The sequence below is a fragment of the Mobula hypostoma genome, chromosome 22 (genome assembly GCF_963921235.1).
Source record: "Mobula hypostoma chromosome 22, sMobHyp1.1, whole genome shotgun sequence".
NCBI lineage: Eukaryota > Metazoa > Chordata > Chondrichthyes > Myliobatiformes > Myliobatidae > Mobula > Mobula hypostoma.
The window spans coordinates 49,565,948-49,586,478 of NC_086118.1; the positions used below are offsets into that span (position 1 = coordinate 49,565,948).

The following is a 20,531-nucleotide window of genomic DNA, read 5'->3' on the forward strand; positions in this document are numbered from 1 at the left end:
TGGGGGAAGGAGAGAGAGAGCAAAAACGAATGAATATTCAAGGCTTCCACACAGACCTTCGCAGTCAGCTTCCGGGCAAGTCCTTTGCGATGTCATCTGAGGTCACCGACTGTGACCCCTCCGTTTCCAGATGCGATCGTTTCCCTGCGGTGAACCTGGCACCCAGGCAAGGGTGGACACACACCAGGTTCCCACCGATCGTGCTTTTCCACCCTGTGCGTCTATGGCCTGGTACTTCCCACCGACTTGCGAGAGACGCACCGCTTCCAGGGTCTTGTTACCTCGGATGTCGTGTGTGTGCTGCCTTAGCGAACCTGTCTCTTTTTATCCCCCTGCTGGGGTATCGCCTGTCCATCACTTCAAACAGTTCAGGGTTCAAAGGGGGAGCGGATCTTGACAGCTCTCCTTCCCCTACATTAACATCTCCAAGTGCTGCTCCTTTCTTTTCCTTATCTCTCTCTCTCCTGAAGACAGGTGGCAGACCACTGCTGATTCCACTGGTGCCAGCACAGGACAGCTACATCGTAATCTATGTGTATTCTTGTCACGCTTCCCCCCTTTAAGGATTTTTACCGGGGGATAAAATTACAAACATGAATATATTATTTGATACACACAAATACGCATCTTTATCAGCTATTTGGCTATTACAGCGAATTTGAAGTTGTCAACACCTGACAGACAGTCAGCCATCACATTTTCTGTTCCTTTTATATGTGTTATTAACAATTCCTTAGACCAGGCTCCAATTTAGCAAACTTCATAGTGGCCAAAAACACTGATGAATTGCGATCAATGTAACCTCTCATTGGGTTTCGTCCCGGACCACAATAACAAGGGTCGTCCCATTCCGACTTAGTTTTCTCTCGCAAGGGCTTAGTAGGAGGGGGAGGGGTGGTAACCGCAAAGTTATTGCAAAACTTCCTATAGTACCCCACCATCTCCAAGAGCCTTCTGAGGGCCCTCTTGTCTGTCGGGGTTGGGAGGTCAGCGATAGCCTGCACTGTAGCTTGCATCGCTGCCAGCTGCCCCTGTGTCACCACAATTCCCAGGTAAGTGACCCTCGTGTGGCCGAATTCATTTTTTTCAAGGTTCACTATCAAGCTGGCTTCAGACAGCCGTATTACATCGCCAGTACACACTTCTGTGTTCGTCAGCCCTTTAGTCACTGAATTACTCATTCTATAGGGATGTTGCTCGCTAGGCTTGCCTATTGTAATAAGCACCACCCAACGTCCCAGTTCTTTGCATCGCCTCGGGACAATCAAACACACGTGTGCGAGTCGTTTAATTACTTCTCCTAAGGAGTCGCTTTGTTCGGGGATTAAGGGAGAGACCTTATCAGCAGAGCTGGCCAAAACAATAGCCTTCTCCCATCTGGTCGATACCATACTCATCTTTTCAAAATGGTTTTTTTCTCTTATCAGGGGGACCCTAGCTTCATTGATTTCCGCTCTAACACCGACTAGGTTTGTTAGCATATCAAAAGCCTGTGACCGTCTCAGTTCGCATCGGCCATAATCAATAACATCCTTCCTCCTGGGCAGCCGGTAAACCTCTTTCATGATTCCACCAACTGTTTCCTCCAGCACCGCAAAATGTCCGCCAGAGGGTACCTTGGGGGCCAGGTTAAAAATCTCATCCCCATAACTCTTTTGCACCACCCCCCATTCCTCATCTGCGGGTACGGTACTTGGTTTCCCTTTCTTCCTTAGCACTTCCTCCTCCACACAATAGCCTACTAGTTCCCTTGTTAAGTCTGTGTCAGAGAGAGCTGTCTCTGCCAAAACCATCAGCCCCTCGTCTCGCTCCTGCACCTGCACAAATTCTTTCCTGGCTAATGCTACGTCTGTCCCAGCTCCCTCACTACCTCTTGTTTCACTACACTCCTTCTTTTCACTTTCTACCCCCTTCTCGTACAAGGCTGGCAGAAACGTCTCAGCTAAATTTACTACCGCAGTCCCGTGATGAACCTGTGTGTCCATGGGCGGGGCCTCAATGCTGGCAGGCTGACCTGTCGATCTCACTGCTTCGAACACGATTCCCCCGGCGAGGTCGTTACCGAGCAAGACTTCCACGCCTTTCATCGGTAATTTGGACCTCACCCCGATCGTGACTAGTCCAGAGACCAGGTTGCTTTGTAAGTGTATCTGGTGCAAAGGGACTGACTCTGTCCCTTCCCCAATACCTTTGACCTTGACCTCCCCAGTCTGGGTCTCTGAGCTAAACTCTAATACACTCTTCAGTATTAGTGACTGACGCACTCCCGTGTCTCTCCAGATCCGCACTGGAACTGGTTTTAACCCCTCCTTCACCGACACCAATCCGGCCGAGATAAACCTCTCGCACCCTTCCTGAACTTTGGCAGACCTGTCCTTCCCTAGCGGTTCGTTTACCAGCTCGATACACCCAGTCAAAATTGCCATTTTTCCTTTTCCCGTCTCCTTCTTTGGGGCAAAGCACCTGGATGCAAAGTGTCCGACTTTCCCGCAATTATAACAGACGACCCCAGGAGACTTCCTACCAGACTGCTCCCGGTCTACCTTATCCTTCTCACTAGTCCCCGGCTTACTTTCTGACTTTTCCGGCGGACTCTCCCCGCCGTCCTGACTACCCTTCTGGTAGCCTTTACTCGGGGCAAACTTCATTTTATGCGTCAACGCATACTCATCTGCTAACTTAGCAGTTGCGGCTAACATGGCTGCCTCTTTCTCATCTAGGTAGGGTCTCATACCCTCGGACACAACCTTTAAACTGCTCAGTCAGGATCAGCTGTAGCAGTCTGTCATAATCCCCCTCTACCCCCTTCGAGGCGCACCAACGCTCACAATATGTCTGCATCTCACGGGCAAACTCTAAATACGTGCGGTCCCACTGCTTCCTGGCATTCCGGAACCTCTGCCGGTATGCCTCCGGGACCAACTCATAAATCCTGAGGATGGCCTCTTTCACCACCTCATACCTCTGGGCATCTTCTGCGGACAAAGCTGAGTAAGCTTGTTGTACTTTCCCTTTCAGTACACTCTGAAGCAAAACATCCCACTTATCCCTCGGCCAGTCCTGACTTGTAGCAACTTTTTGGAAATGGAGAAAGTACCGATCCACATCGGTATCGTCAAATGGGGGAACCAGCCTAACCTCCTGGGTCGCCCGGAACCCTCCACCTTGGTTCAGCACGGGCCCCTGCTCGGCCCTTATCATTAACTTCTCCAGCTCAAATTCCCTTTCCCTCTGCCTCTCTCTCTTTTCTTGCTCCCATTGCCTCTCTTTCTCTTCTCTCTCCAACTGTCTCTCTCTCTCTCTCTCTCTTGCCTTTCTAACTCTCTCTCCTTTTCTTCTCGCTCCAACTGCCGTACCCGGAACTCGTGCTCGAGTCTCAGTTTTTCAAGCTGTACCTGTACCGCGTCTCCGGCAGGTTTTTCAACAGACACCACCTCCAGCTCGCCTTGAGGAAACACACCTTTAGATACATAGTGCTCTACGATAGCTCTGTGTATCTCCTCTCTCCTCATTGTCGACTTCACCTTAGCAAGATTCAACCGTTTGGCCACAGCTACCAATTCCTATTTCCTGGCATCCTCTAATGCCTCCAAGGTCGGCGCCTTTATAATTTCCTTAGCCTCCATTTCTGCTGTTTGTCTTTTCTTTCTTTCGAGAATTTTGACCCAATCAATTTACTCCGTCCCAAATTTAGCGTTCAAAATCGCGGACGAGAACCCCACTTATGTTACGTACCCCATAACTGGGTTGCCAAACCAGCAGAAATGGATCACTCAGTTGGAGTCTGGATTACTAGAACTAAGAAAGTTTTATTAAAGAAACAAGCAACACAGTACTCTAATCAAAAGGATAATGAATGCAACAGTTCAGCAATGATAAACATACATGTACACAGAATTCAGATAACAGGATCAATCAAGATCTATCGTTGTCTAGGGGTAAATGACCAGTTTCAAAGTGACGCAAAGTTCAGTTCAATTTAGTTCACTTCAGTTCGCAGTAATTGCTGCCGTGGGAGATGGACAGTGTGGGGGAAGGAGAAAGAGAGCAAAAACGAATGAATATTCAAGGCTTCCACACAGACCTTCGCAGTCAGCTTCCGGGCGAGTCCTTTGTGATGTCATCTGAGGTCACTGACTGTGACCCCTCCGTTTCCAGATGCGATCGTTTCCCTGCGGTGAACCTGGCACCCAGGCAAGGGTGGACACACACCAGGTTCCCGCCGATCGTGCTTTTCCACCCTGTGCGTCTATGGCCCGGTACTTCCCACCGACTTGCGAGAGACGCACCGCTTCCAGGGTCTTGTTACCTCGGATGTCGTGTGTGTGCTGCCTTAGCGAACCTGTCCCTTTTTATCCCCCTGCTGGGGTATCGCCTGTCCATCACTTCAAACAGTTCAGGGTTCAAAGGGGGAGCGGATCTTGACAGCTCTCCTTCCCCTACATTAACATCTCCAAGTGCTGCTTCTTTGTTTTCCTTATCTCTCTCTCTCCTGAAGACAGGTGGCAGACCACTGCTGATTCCACTGGTGCCAGCACAGGACAGCTACATCGTAATCTATGTGTATTCTTGTCACAGACTGTATTCCTTGGAGTTTAGAAGAATGAGGGGAGACCTCATAGAAACATTTCGAATGTTAAAAGGCATGGACAGAGTGGATGTGGCAAAGTTGTTTCCCATGAGGGGGGAGTCTAGTACGAGAGGGCATGACTTCAGGATTGAAGGGCGCCCTTTTAGAACAGAAATGCGAAGAAACTTTTTTAGTCAGAGGGTGGTGAATCTATGGAATTTGTTGCCACAGGCAGCAGTGGAGGCCAAGTCATTGGGTGTATTTAAGGCAGAGATTGATAGGTATCTGAGTAGCCAGGGCATCAAAGGTTATGGTGAGAAGGCGGGGCAGTGGGACTAAATAGGATAAAATGGATCAGCTCATGATAAAATGGCAGAGCAGACTCGATGGGCCGAATGGCCTACTTCTGCTCCTTTGTCTTATGGTCTTATACAGGAGCAGAATGGGCCATTTGGCACATCTAGTCCACTCTGCCATTTCAACATGACTGAGCCATTTCCCTCTCAACCCTATTCTTCTGCCTCTCCCTGTAACCTTTTGTGCCTCGACTAGTCCAAAATCTATCAACCTCTGCCTTAAATACACCCAATAGCCTGGCCTCCACAGCTGCTTGATTCACTAGCCTCAGGCTAAAGAAATTTCTCATCATCTCTGTTCTAAATGAGCATCCCTCTATACTGAGGCTCTGCCCTCTGGTCCCAGACAAATCCCGGCATAGGAAACATTAGATAGGTTTCGGTGAGGGCCACCCCGCCCCCATTCTTCTAACTTCCAATGAGAGCCATTAAAGCTCCTCATATGGTAACCCTTTCATTCCGGGAATCATTCTTGTAAACCTCCTCTGAACCATCTCTAATATCAGCACGTCCTTTCTTAAATGTGCCCAAAACTGCTCCAAGTGAGGCTTCACTAGTGCCTTATAAAGCCTCAGTACAGGTCGACCTTCACTAATCCGACTACCTGTAATCCAGTTCCTTCAATTATCCAGCACTGATTATGCTTAATGTGATCCTGCTGTAATTTGGCATTTTCACTAATCCGGCACTCCTCAGGTCCCAATGGTGCCGGATTAGTGAAGGTCGACCTGTATTACTTTCTTGCTTTTATATTCTAGTCCTCTTGAAATGAATGCTAATATTGTATTTGCTTTCCTCACCATCGTTCAACCTACAAGTTAACCTTTAGGGAATCCTGCATGAGGATTCCAAGTCCCTTGGCACCTAGGATATTTGAATTTTCTCCACGTTTAGAAAATAGTCTACACTTTCATTTCTTTTCCCAAAGTGCAGGACCATACACTTCCTGACACAGTATTCCATCTGCCACTTTGTTGGCCATTCTCCTAATTCATCTATATCCTTTTGCAGCCTCCCTTCTTCAACACTACCTGCTCTTCCACTTGTCTTTGTATTGTTCACATGTGGTGTCACCATATTGGTATTGGTGATACAAATGTGAATTTTCAGTTCAAGGTTAAAGTTTAAAGTATATCTATTATCCAAGTATACTACTCGACCTGAAACGTCGACTGCACCTCTTCCTATAGATGCTGCTTGGCCTGCTGCGTTCACCAGCAACTTTGATGTATGTTGCTTGAATTTCCAGCATCTGCAGAATTCCTGTTGTTTACTCGGGGATTCTTATTTGTTTAGGCTTTCACAAAGAGATACAATAGAATCAGTGAAAAACTAGACACAATGACTGACAAACAACCAATACGCAAAAGACGAACTGTTCAAATACAAATAAAACAAGTAATAATAAATAAGTAAATAGCATTCAATGCATGAGTTGTAATGTCCTTGAAAGTGAGCCCATAGGTTGTGGAATCAGCTCACTGTTGAGCTGAGTGAAGTTATCCTTGCTGGTGCAGGAGCCTAATGGTTGCAGAGTAACAACAAATCCTGTACCTGATAACGTGAGGCTCCTATACTTCCTTCCTAATGACAGCAGTGAGAAGAGAACATAGCCTGGATGGAGGGGGTCCTTAAGATGGATGCTGCTTTCTGGTGGTAGCACTCAGAGGCTCAGTAAGGTATTTTTAGAATTAAATTTTTGACTAATTAAAGCATAGTATATGCTTAGCAAATCCAAGTATAGGATATTTGGAACAGATCCTATGAAGTAAAATCAGGTCTATTGTCCTGTAAGTCGGTATTTGGAAAAGAAATGTCAAGTGTACATCTGTGCACATCTCACAATTGCACTGAAACAAAATTTGATTCTAATCCATGGGTTCCTAATCCTCTCAAAATCTAGTTTTCAGTCATCAAGTATTAACATTAAAATGTCCTTGCGATTTAAAGTGGACCATAAATGCCAAAGGATTCACGATATGGTATTTTGTTTTTTGAATTTAATAGACAAGATCAGACGGATATGTGACTCAAATCGGCGGTTTTCTGTGCCTCTCATTCAATGTCACATGGCTTACTCTGTTGGCAGTCATGTCATTCGTGATTAAGCTTGAAGTGAATTGTCTATATTTTGATGCGGGCAATGAGCAAAAAGTGATCCTCCTTAAGAAATGTGTGATACCCAAGAGCTTTTATGTTATGAGGATTTATAGTTCTACAGATTCTGGCTATGTGGAACTAATTTAAAATGCTTTGGATAATTTGATGCCCCATTGATACATTTCCTTTCAAATGCAGCATGCTTACAGCTTGAACATTAAAAAATTAATAATCTTGAGCAAAGAACACTGGTTAGACCACACTTAGAATATTGTGTTCAGTTCTGGTCACCTCATTATAGAAAGGATGAGGAAGCTTTAGAGGGTGCAAGATTCTGCCTCCATTAGAGAGCATGGCTTATGAGGGTAGGCTGAATAAACTAGGGCTTTTCTCTTTGGAAAGGAGAAAGGGAAAGGTGGGTGACTTATTTAAAGATGTACAGTGATAAGGGGCATAGATTAGATGGATAGCCAGGGACTTTTCCGCCAGGCTAATAAGAGCGGGCATAATTTTAATGTGATTGGAGAAAAATCTTGGGATTATATAAGAGGTAAGTTGTTCTTTGATGGATGGGTGCATGAAATGCCTTTCCGGGGTGGTGGTAGAACAGGTTCTGCCAACCTTTTTATGCTCTGGACCCCCACTATTAGCCGAGGGGCCCGTGAAGTTATAAGATCATAAGATATAGGAGCAGAAGTAGACTATTCGGCCCGTCAAGTCCACTTCGCCATTCGATCATGGGCTAATCCAATTGTTCCGGTCATCCCCACTCTCCTGCTTTCACCCAATACCCTTTGATGTCCTGGCTAATCAATAACCTATCTATCTCTGCCTTAAATACACCCAGTGACATGGCCTCCACAGCCGTCATGGCAACAAATTCCACAGATTTACCACCCTCTGACTAAAGTAATTTCTCTGCATCTCAGTTCTAAAAGGACATCCTTCAATCCTGAAGTTGTGCCCTCTTGCCCTAGAATCCCCTACCATGGGAAATAACTTTGCCATATCTAAACACGAGGAATTCTGCAGATGCTGGAAATTCAAGCAACACACATCAAAGTTGCTGGTGAACGCAGCAGGCCAGGCAGCATCTCTAGGAAGAGGTACAGTCGACGTTTTGGGCCGAGACCCTTCGTCAGGACTAACTGAAGGAAGAGCTAGTAAGAGATTTGAAAGTGGGAGGGGGAGGGGGAGATCCAAAATGATAGAAGACAGGTGGGGGAGGGATGGAACCAAGAGCTGGACAGGTGATTGGCAAAAGGGATATGAGAAGATCATGGGACAGGAGGCCCGGGGAGAAGGAAAGGGGGGATGGGGGGAAAAACCCAGAGGATGGGCGAGAGGTATAGTGAGAGGGACAGAGGGAGAAAAAGGAGAGTGAGAGAAAGAATGTGTGTATAAAAATAAATAACGGATGGGGTACGAGAGGGAGGTGGGGCATTAGCGGAAGTTAGAGAAGTCAATGTTCATGCCATCGGGTTGGAGGCTACCCAGATGGAATATAGGTGTGGTTCATCCAACCTGAGGGTGGCTTCATCTTTACAGTAGAGGAGGCCGTGGGTAGACATGTAACAATGTGCTGAAGATCTTGGGTATGAAAGAAGACAGCGACAAGTATAGAACAATTTTGAAGTAGGCTTACAGACTGTGATTTGAAAAAAAAGAGGAAGGATTTGGAATTACTTACATTGTTAAGAGAATGGCACAAAGAATTGCCCAACAATTTAGTGAGAATGGTGTAAAGTTCAAGTTTAATTGTTGTTCAACCGTACATGAATAACCATGAATACAGTGAAAGTGAAACAGCGTTACTCTAGGGCCAGGGTGCAAAACACAGTACCAATTGTCATTCGCAGCTCAAGACGCACATAGCTCATATAAGACAGCTGTAGAATATAGTCACAAACAAAAATGTCCAAGTCCCTAAGTCCATGAATGCAGCAGTCCGCAGTCAAACATAATACAACTTGTCTTCTGTTTGAGTGAACACTGGAGGACAGCACTGACTCCGGCTTGTATGTATGCCGTGCCACACTGCCTCAGCACTGGTGGAGCACACTGATTCTGATGCCTCTCTCCTGAATGGCTACCAACAGGTGATACTGTGGTTTGAAGCCTAGTCCTCACTACGACTGAGACCATGAAGCAGACATGGAGGATGCCATGTTGCCAATGTCCAGCAGGGTCTCGTGATCCAAAAAAAAGTGACTAAGATGATCACTTGCTGTTAGACTGCAGACAGCCTTCGTGTACCGATGCCTCTCTGACGTAGGCAGCAGCACGACCCACACCAAGTCCAGCTCCTTCGGATCTTCTGCCAATGACCAACTTGCTGATGGGGTTGACCTGCAATGCCTTTAGTTTTTAATGTCCAGCAGGGTCTTATGATCTTCACATCAACACTCCAGACACTCAAAATGAATGTTAATCCCCACTAACTCTCTAGCTGCATTCATGCATATGCGGACATCTCATGTGAATGAGTGTTTCCTGGTTTACAATCAACCCCAATCTGCAGTTCCAGGAAGACCATTGTTCAGAGCTGCATTTTCAATTCAACCTACAATCCATGTTCAGGTCTGAAGATTGGTTGCTGTTGAAATTAGTATTTGCTATATACCATAACTCCAGAAGACACCCTAACACAGATATGGTCTATTTGCTGTTCTGGAGAAAAGATGCCAGAAATATTCCATGGCAATATGGAAGTTACTTACTGTCTGTTGATGGTAAAAAATAAGTTTAAAAAAGACAATAGCACCTTTGGTTGTCTCTGTGAAGCTGCTGTGTCTGACCTCTTACTGGATCTTAAGGGAACAGAGGCTATATTTTGCCAGCTATTTAATCTCAAAGAGGGCCGTAGGAACACTAACAAAGAAGCTAGAACAATAAATACACATCGCTCTTAAAATCTTCAATGTTTGAATTTCTGAATTGCTTTGCAGGCAAGCTTGGGATCTCGCAGTGGATATTTGCCTTTCCCAACTACCCACCATTATAGAAGAGGGAACAGCTTTCAGGGTGAGTTGCCTGTCTTGATTTAAAAAACATTGTAATCACCTATTCTTAAAATGAAAAATCTTACATGTAATATCCTGTAATTATTCTGGTTAATATAATCTGAAATAATTAAAGTGATTACTTGAACTGTGTTATAAATGCTTGTCATTGGTTATTAGGTGGGAGAACACCCCCCTCGTGAGTTTAATGAAGTGCTAAATTATGTTAGCACTGTTTGATTAGTGTGTAGAATTGATATTATTCTGGTATTTTTTTCTCACGTTCTTGTTTAACCCCTATGCTTGCTTGGAATTTTTGTATAATCACCTATATATGTATAATTGCTCAGTAAATTTCTAGTAAAAGTAGTGTAGCTAATTCTACATTTTCCAGAAGCTGCTCAGTGTTTCTGCAGTAGGTTTCAGTGGTGTAGATTTGGAGGGCTGAATGGGCCATTTCTGCTCCAGGGTCCTATGGTCTTATGGCCACTTGAATCTAGCTATTTTTTTAAAACACATTTTTGTAGCAGTAAACAATTTGAATGCCTTGCTGCAGTTACTGCAAGTTAGACTTTTCCCCCAATATCAATTCTTTTGATATGAAGTATTTTGAATTGTTTTACTCCACCCTGATGGTCTTCCCTTTAGTTCACCTTCCCCTTGCTTGGCAAAAAAAAAAGAGGTGAATTTCTAACTTGTAATGAAATGTCATCACCCTAAAACATTATCTCTGAGTAGCAGCCATAGAGAATTTATTTTGATGGTGCTGTCTCGAAAGACATGCACACATCCTGTTAGCATTATGGAAATTCTTTAGCTAGGGATTTCAACCGTACCACAAAGTTTGTGTTCTTATCATTATCCTCTTTCCTCGCTGTCTTTAACAACACTTCTGCTTTGACCTATATACCACGAAACTCTTCCATTTTGATGTTGTCCGCAGTGCCATTAAGCATCTTTGATTCTTCCAGAACTTTTTAACTGTACAGTCTCTGAAGCTGCTGCTTTCGTACCTGCTCAAGAATCCTATGTTACTGATGTTGTTTGGTTCCAAGTTCCCTAGTGCCTTTGATTTTTCAATGCTTTTCCATCATATCATTTTAGAAATGCACTTCTTTGACCAAGGTCATGGTAACACCTCTGTACATTTCTATTGATATCTGATAATTTTTCTTATACCTCAAGGTGTCCTACTGTGGCTTTTCTGTGTTATTGATATTGCAAATGTAGTTGCTAGCACTCACTGGATTAATAACCATTCCCCAAGATAATATTTGCATGTCTTTTTACTTTATATAGTACCAGCTCAGGTTGAAGAGAGCATGAGACTTAACATGGTGATCCCTCACTATTACCACCAGGATGGATTAAAATTGCATCTTAAAATTACCGCCTTTAAAAATCATAACCTTTCAATATGTACAAATACATAAACTCAAAGTTTGTTTAAATTTTGCCTGAGATTCATTCTACTTTATTTTGTTTCCTGTTGTGCATGCTCTTCACTTGCTCCCACTTCTCTTTTTAAATTAAGATGAGCAATTGAAAAAAAAATTCAATTTATTAGTTAGGAACACTATAACTTAGCACCCTTCCCGTCCAACTTTGGGGCCCTCATCTTTGTAAGAATGGATTGTACTGGCATTGGAGAGAGTCCAGAGGAGGTTCACTGGAATGATACCGGGAATGACAGGGACTGGAATGATACCAGGAATGACAGGGTTACTCTATTTGATGCTCTAGGCCTGTACTCTTGGGGTTTAGAAGAACGAGGAGGAATCTCGTTGAAACCTATATCAAATATTGAAAAGCAGATGAAATGCAGTGAATGGAAGTGTATGGTCATGCACTTTGGTAGAAGTAAAAGCCCAGACTATTTTCCAAATGAAGAGAAAATTCAAAAGTCGGAGATGCAAAGAGACCTGAGGGTCCTCACGCAGGATTCCCTAAAGGTTAATTTGCAGGTTGAATCGATGGCGAGGAACGCAAATGCAATGTTAGCATTTGAGAGGCTGTATGAGAGGTTTAGGATATAAAAACAAGGATGTGGTGTTAAATGTTAAGGCACTGTTGAGGCTTCATTTGGAGTATTGTGATCAGTTATATGACCCTTATCTATAAGGAAGCATGTGCTTACATTGGAGAGGATTCAAAGAAGGTCCAAGAAAAGAATTCCAGGATTGAAAGGCTTGTCTTATGAGGAGCTTTTGATGGCTCTGGGCCTGTACTCACTGGAATTCAGAACAATGAGGAGGGGATATCATTGAAATCTATTAAATGTTGAAAGGCCTTGACATAGTAGATTTGGAGAGCATGTTTCTTATGGTCCGTGAATCTAAAACCTGACACAGCCTCAGAATAGAGGGATGCCCATTAATAATGTAGGTAGGGAGGAAATTCTTTAGCCAGAGAGTGGTGAATCTGTGGAATTCATTGCCACAGGCAGCTGTGTAGGCCAAGGGTATATTTAAGGCAGAGACTGATAGATTATTGATTAGTCCATAAGACCATAAGATATAGGAACAGAATTAGTTCACTTGGTCCATCATGTCTGCTCTGACATTTCATCATCACTAATCCAATTTTCCCCCAGCTCCATCTTCTCCTTTCTTCCTATACCACTTCATGCCCTACCAGTCATGAATCTATCATCCTCTTACTTAAATATACATAAAGATTTGGCCTCCACAGCTGCCTGTGGCAAATAATTTCACAGATTCACCACTCTCTGACTAAAGTTATTCCTCCTCATCTCCATTCTAATAGGATACCTCTATTCTGAGATTGTGTCCTCTGGTCTTAGACCGTCACATCAGAGGAAACACCGTCTCCACATGCACTCTATTAAGGCCTTTCACCATTCGACAGATTTCAATGAGGGCACCCCTCATTCTTCTAAATTCTAGTGAATACAGGCCCAGAGCAATCAAACACTTTTCATATGACAGGCCATTCAATCCTGCACGAGGACTCCCAAGTCCCTTTGTGCCTCAGTGTTTTGTATCTTATCTCCATTTAGAAAATTGTCAACTCTTTCATTTCTTCTACCAAAGTGCATGACCATACACCCAACACTGTCTTTTCATCTGTCATTTCTTTGCCCATTCTCCTAATCTGCCCAAGTCCTTGTGTAGTCTCTCTACTTCCGTAAAACTACTTGTTCCTTCACCTATATTCATATCGTCTGCAAATTTTGTAACAACGCCATCAATTCCATCATTCAAATCATTGACACATAATGTAAAATGAATCGGTCCCAACACAGATCACTGTGGAACACCACTAGTCACTGGCAGCCAGTCAGAAAAAGCTCCCTTTATTCCCACTTTTTGCCTCCTGCCATTCAGGCCCTGCTTTATTCATGCTGGAATTTTTCCTGTAGTACCTTGGGCGCATAGCATGTTAAGCAGCCTCATGTGTGGCACCTTGTCAAAGGCCTTCTGAAAATCCAAGTACACAACATCAACTGATTCTCCTTTGTCTATCTTGTTAGTCAGGGCATGAAGGGATACCGGGAAAATGCGGGAGACCGGGGCTGAGAGGGAAATAAATAACCATGATGAAATGCCAGAGCAGACTCGATGGGCCAACTGGCCAGCTTCTGCTATAATTTATTGTCTTATGGCCTCGATAGAGTGGATATGGAGGATGTTTCCTATAGTGGGGAGTCTAGGATCTGAGGGCACAGCTTCAGAATACAAGGTCGTCCCTTTAGACCAGAGATGAGGCATTTATTCAGCCATAGGGTAGTAAATCTGTGGAATTCATTGTCACAAGTCATTGGGTATATTTAAGGTGGAGGTTTATAGTTTCTTGATAAATAAGGTTACAGGAAGAAGGCAGGAGAATGGGGTTGAAAGAAGTAATAGATTAGCCATGATGGAATGGCAGAACAGACCCAATAGGCCAAATGGCCTAATTCTGCTCCTATGCCTTGTGGTCTTAAAGTAATGGGATTTTACCATCTCTGCAGAAGGAACAAGTTTTACTCATGGAAGTCACTCTTTTACCATATCCTTTAAGCCTCCTAGAGCTTTCAGTTCACCACCAATTAATTCATTGTAGCCTACCCATTTTCAAAGGCAATGACATGGAATGTAGAACAGTACAGCAGAGGAACAAGCCTTCAGCCCAGAATGTTCTCCAAATCAATTAAATTAGTAAACAAATGGCCACCTAAACTAATTTCTTCTGCCTGTACATTGCCCATATCCTTCTATTTTTCTTACATGTATTTGTCTATCCATATATCTTTTAAAAGTGTCTAATATTTCTGCCTCTAACACCACCCCGGCAGCACATTCCAGACAACCACCACTCTGTAAAACAAAAGAACAATTTGCCCCTGGCATCTCTTTTGAAATTACCCCCCGCACTTTAAATGCACGCCCTCTGGTATTAGACATGTCAACCCCGGGAAAAAGATGCTGCCTGTCTGCTCGATCTATGCCTCTCATAACCATATAAACCGTTCCCAGATCTCCCCTCAGCTTTTGTCGTTCCTGTGAAAACAACTCAAGTTTGTCCAGCCTTTCATGATAGCACACCCCCTCTGATCCATGCGGCATCCTGGTCATTCTGTCAAAGCCTCGACATCTGTCCTATAATGGGGGCAACAAGAACTGTTTGTAATACTTCAGATACAGCCTACCAGAGTTTTATAAAGCTGCAATATAACTTACTGGCTTTTGAGTTCAATCCTTGACTAATAAAGACAAGCATGCCATACACCTCCTTAACCACCCTGACAACCTGTGCAGCCACTTTCAGACAGCTATGAACTTGGTTCCCAAGTCCCTCTGCTCATCAACGCTTATAAAGTTCTAGATTATGAGAACACTCAGTCCTCTTTTATTGTCGTTTAGAAATGCATACATGCATTAAAAAATGATGCAATGTTTCTCCAGAGTGATATCACAGAAAACAGAACAAACCAAAGACTAACACTGACAGAACCACATAATTGTAACATATAGTTACAGCAGTGCAAAGCAATACCATAATTTGATGAAGAACAAACCTTGGGCACGGTAAATAAAATCTCTAAAGTCCCCGAGTCGGTCGACTCCTAAGTCCCCAATAGCAGGCAGCAAAAGGGAGAAACTCCCTGCCATAAACCTTCAGGCACCGTCAACTTGCCGATGCCTTGGAAGCAGCCGACCCCAGCTGACACTGAGTCCATCCGTCCGAAAACTTTGAGCTTCCGACCAGCCTCTCTGATACAGCCTCCCGAGCGCCATCCTCTGCCGAGCGCCTTCGACCTCGCCCCGGCCGCTGAAACACGCAAAGCCAAGAATTTCAGGGCCTTCTGCTCCAGCGATTCCGGTTACCACTCAGTAGCAGCGGCAGCGAAGCGGGCATTTCAGAAGTTTTCCAGATGTTCCTCCGTACTCTCACGTCCGTCTCCATCAAATCAGGATTGTGCACGGTCCCCTACTTGACAGATAATAGACATCACCCCCTAGTGGCCGCACGCGCTGCCGTCGCGTCGCCATCTTCTCCTCCTTCGCATCTTGTCCTTAAGATGTGAATATATCATAAAACTTATGAAGATGAAGATCAAATAATTTTTGGTTGATTAGGGCATAGAAAGTACTTGTAGAATTAAGTAGAGGATAAATCTTTGCAATGATGCCTGTTGTCATGAATATCTTTTGCAGCACAGTCCATTTTTTGCCGAGCAGCTCACAGCATTCCAAGTGTGGCTGACAATGGGCGTTGAGAACAGGAATCCCCCCGAGCAGTTGCCAATTGTTCTGCAGGTGAGCATAATAGCAAAGTGTCTGTGATGGAACAGAAAGTGTTCAATCAACTCTGAAAGACTGTGGGTTAATTTTATTTTTAAACTGATATATGTGGATGGCTCAGAAATTTCTAATTTAGCACAAGCATATATAAACAAAAATACAATGGTCTGTTAGACTTTATATATTTGAGTTTTAGAATTAAAACTTCAATTCAGTAACATCCTGCGAGTAGACTGCATAATATATTTGGAAAAATGATTAGTGTTCACCATTTCAAGTATGCTTGGATATGTGATCAGAAATAATGAATCATTCCCCTTAACTAATATACTGGGTCAAATATAGTTGTGGTATATGCCCTTAAAACTCATTATTTTTGAATTTTATTTTCGAATAATTCTACAATGAGTTTGCTGAGAAATGAATCATTTAATGTTTTAGGCATGAAAACCATAGTTTGGAGTATTCGGTTAATTGATCGCTTCTAGTGAAATACCATTATTGAATTTGAATGCACAACAAATGAGATTCATGTACTGGTGCATGTAACATGCTTGAATTTACTTATTGTAAATGATAGGTTCACTACTTCATTTCTCCTTGTCCTCCCTGGCCCTGGAGATTATTAAAACATCAAAGGTTATTATAGAAAATAAAAGGAGGCAAATATAGGTTGGATAAATGATGGCTAGCTATTTGGGAACAGAGAGTAGATAATGAGTTTTTTTCCTAATCCACGAATGTAAATGCTGCAGCCTCAACGATTTACAATTTATATAAATGATGTCGCCGAAGACACAAGCTAAATTTTCTGATGGCTGAAAGGTAGATAAGAAGGTACTGTTAAGTTTTGACGAGGACGTAAGGAAAGTACGAAGGAGTGTTGATATTTGGATGGTTGACCGAAGATCTGACAAATAGAGAATAATACGGGAAAAAGTAGAGTTATGCATTTTGCCAGGGAAATGAAACAAGATGCAATTATTTGAACATCCAGGGATTGCAGAGCTCTGAGATTCAGAGAGATGTGAGTGTCCTAGTACAATCTACACAAAAGCATTGTGTGGTAGTAGTGTGATGCAGAGTTAAAGATGTCGGCAAACTGGAAACTGGGCATCAGCCTTGTAAACTGAATTGAGGTCTTTCACAAAACAGTCACCCAGTGTCTATTTGGCATCTCTAGCACAGAGGTGGCTTGCTGTGAAGCATAAATGAAATATGCTATATTAGAAGTGAGGGTGGATCATTTTTTTCCCTGGATGGACTCTTTGGATCCCTGCATTGTGAGAAGGGAAGAATTAAGGGGATAGGAGTTGCATTTCCCTCAGTTACATGGGGAAAGAGCCATGTGAAGAGGAGTAGTTAGTGGACAGGGAAGACGGTGACCAAGAATGGTATGTTCAAAATGCTGAACAAGGATGGTTCGGGAAGGGAAAAATGTATCTACTGGCGGAAAGTTGCAGCTGAATGGGCTGGAAATTGAAATCAAGTGGACCCAATTTTTTGGGGTGAGTGCAGAAGTGTGGGAAATGTAGAAGACTCAGTTAAGACTCGTGCCAACTGGAGAGAAAGTTATGGTGAAAGAAAGAAAAAGCTAACTTAAGTCACTGGTGTTGACGTTGTTGTAATCAGATCAGATATGATAGAAACTGATACTAGGGGAATAGACTGAAGGAAAATAAACAGAAGAGTGGGAGGAGGATCTACAGCTACTGTCAGCTTTATTTATCACACGTATATTGAAACATACAGTGAAGTGCGTCACTCGTATTAACTACAACATACCTGAGGATGTGCCGTATGCAGTCCGCAAATGCTGTCGCACATTCTGGCGCCAACATAGCATGCCCACCATGTTCAGCAGAGCACAGCAATACAAGCCCTTTTCCTCTCCCACCCATACACACTGACAGTCGTATAACTGCATGACAGGCCTTTGGGCTACGACTTCCAGCTGACTTTCAGGCTTCAATCTTCAGTATCGGCGTCTGGACAATAACGGGACCCTGTTGCTCATCTTTTTCCATGCCACTGCCTGAATTTTGTTTATCAAACTCTTATTCCAAGAACCTCTCTCCCTCTTAGTGAAATATGTAAGAATAACTGTACCTCTAATTCTGAGGTACTGGGTGTAAATCATCTTTTAGATAATGCTTGCAAGTACATCTATGACACTGTCTTTCTAATCTCCTGTTGGAACCTTCTATCACAGTTCCTTGATGCAGCGTAGCTAAGATTTTCACCAAGATGGGCAGCACTGTTTCTTTCTGTGCTGCCATTTCTACTTCAATTATGGTACGCAAATTTTAGTTCCATAAAATTTCATTTAAATTATCCTGCTTCCCTTCCTTCATTGTTCCTAATTCCCATTTAAATTCCAAATTGGGAGCTTTGACATCTCTTTTCTCTGCCAGCTCATTCTGTAGGAGTATGATAAGATTCTTTCTAATGAGCTGTTGCAAGAAGTAGTCACGAACTGCACAGAAATCATGGTGACCTAACCAATAATATGCATAATTCATAAAGAATAACATGACTGTGGACTCAAGAAAATATTCAGGATTATAATTAAAATGCTGATTGCTGCAGGTGCTGGAAATCTGAAATAAAACAGAAAATGATAGAAATACTGAGCAGTTCAAGTATCACTGAAGAAGCAAGAAACAGTTAATGTTTTTGGATCAACACACAAAATTCTGGAAGAGCTCAGGAGTTTAGGCAGCATCTATGGAGAGGAATAAAAAGTAAATGTTTCAGGTCAAGATCCTTCAGGTGTGAGGAAGAGTCACTCCTGAAGGGTGCTGGCCATAGCTGCTGTCTGAACTGCTGAGTTCCTCCAGCACTTTGTGTGTGTGTGTGTGTGTGTTGCTTAAAATTTCCAGCTTCTGCAGAATCTCTTGTGTTTATAAAGTTTGCAACCAGTGACTTTTCATTAGAACTTTTCAAGGTTCTGACAAAAGATCATAGGTTTAAAACACAGTAGCAGAAAATTTTCTCCTCCAAAATGATCAGAGTGATGTATCAATTGAACTTCTCAAAACAGAACGGTAGATTTGTATGAGGCTAAGATCATGGGATATGGAGCAAAGATGCTCAGATGGAATAATCATGATCTTAATGAATGTAGATGTGTCCTGATGGGCTGAATGGCTTCACACTGTTCCTGAGTGCCTCTGTAAACCTTCTAGTTCAAATGACTGTATTTATAACTAGGACAGTATTCAGCAGAAGTATTAAGATAGCTTGTTGTTAGGTCTTTGGTTCAAAATGTAAAGAAATGTATTCCATAGTTTAGACATTTCTCTCCAGGCTACTCTGTAAAATGGATGATGCTGCAAGTTGCCTGTACCCAACGAAACACATTTTTCTCTTGTTAATTACTTCCTATCTTTTGCCTCTGTTAGGTATTGCTTAGCCAAGTCCATCGTCTGCGAGCACTCGATTTGCTGGGAAGGTTTTTGGACTTGGGACCCTGGGCCGTGAGTCTAGTATGTATCCAATTCTATTATAAGGGATTCAACAGTCTCATTTATTCCTCAGTTTGGGAATATGATGATTCTTTTAAGTTCATTTATTTCTGTCTCTCTTACACTGTTAAACAGCAAATAACACTGGTATTCTAAGCTATCTGATATATACGACATGATATACTATGATAAGTTATATTCTGTTGCCTTTTTACAGTTAAAGAGGATAAATTTAAATAAGATGCAACTGGCGACTTCAGAATATCTAAAAGACCAATTCAGTCTTGGTATTGTGTCGTTTTTGTATAATTTTAGTCATAGTCAATAGAGTTATACAGCACAGAAACAAGTCCTTCCACCCTTCTTGTCCTGCCAACCAAGGTGCCTTCATGAGCTAGTCCTACATATCTGTTAATTGGCCAACATTTCCTTTAGCCTTTGCTATTCATGAAACTGTACAAATATCTTTTAAATGTTGAAATTTTACCCGCTTTATTACTTCCTCTGGCAGCTCGCTCTATATAACCACCGCCTTCTGTGTGGAAATACTTACACCTCAGTTTCCTTGTAAAGTGAGAAGCGAAAGATTTAAATCTGTGCTCTAGTTTTACACTTCCCTGCTCTGGAGAAGTGTGACATTCATCTTGTCTAAGCCCCTCATGATTTTATATACTTTTGTAAGGTGATCCCTCAAACTCCAGTTTCTCCTTCTAATTCAAGTCTGTCAACTTCATTGTAAAACCTCTCTTCACTTTCTCAAGATTGATGAGGCACTTGGCGCAATGCTATTATACTGCGGAGCATCGGAGTTCCGAGTTCAGTTCCAGCGCTGTCTGTAAGGAGTTTGTACATTCTTCCTGTGACCGCATGGGTTTCCTCTGGGGTGCTCCAGTTTCCTCTCACGTTCCAAAGACCTACAGTTAAGCCCAATTTATACTTCTACGTCAAATGTACGCCGTAGGTACCGCATACCCTACACCGTAGGGTGACGTGCACCTCCCCAAAAATGTAACTAATGCGTCGTGGCGACGCAGACCACAATAATTGTGATTGGTCCGCTTGGTAGCATCGCATTTCCTCCTACGCATTTCCGGTTGCTCTTCTCCGCCACGTCTGTACACTGATGCGAAATAAATGGATGGAGTAGATGAACCAAATTGTCAAATCTACCTGCCGACATTGGAAAATATTTGAAATGCATTTCTTCGTCCATGCCTGTCACGAAGAAACTCAACACAGTGGCATAGAAACCCCACCGGCAACTAGCATTGTGGTGGTGAATTGCAGAG

General features: G+C 43.1%; 1 protein-coding gene across 1 annotated transcript in view; it reads left to right on the top strand.

The window, feature by feature from the left end:
- The window catches only part of rptor (regulatory associated protein of MTOR, complex 1), a 500,247-nt gene that overhangs the window by 245,594 nt on the left and 234,122 nt on the right, over positions 1 to 20,531 (top strand). The window contains exons 10-12 of the mRNA XM_063030532.1: positions 9,975 to 10,050; positions 15,689 to 15,790; positions 19,180 to 19,263. Coding sequence (XP_062886602.1) covers positions 9,975 to 10,050; positions 15,689 to 15,790; positions 19,180 to 19,263 — 262 coding nt within the window. The remainder of the gene's footprint in view (positions 1 to 9,974; positions 10,051 to 15,688; positions 15,791 to 19,179; positions 19,264 to 20,531) is intronic.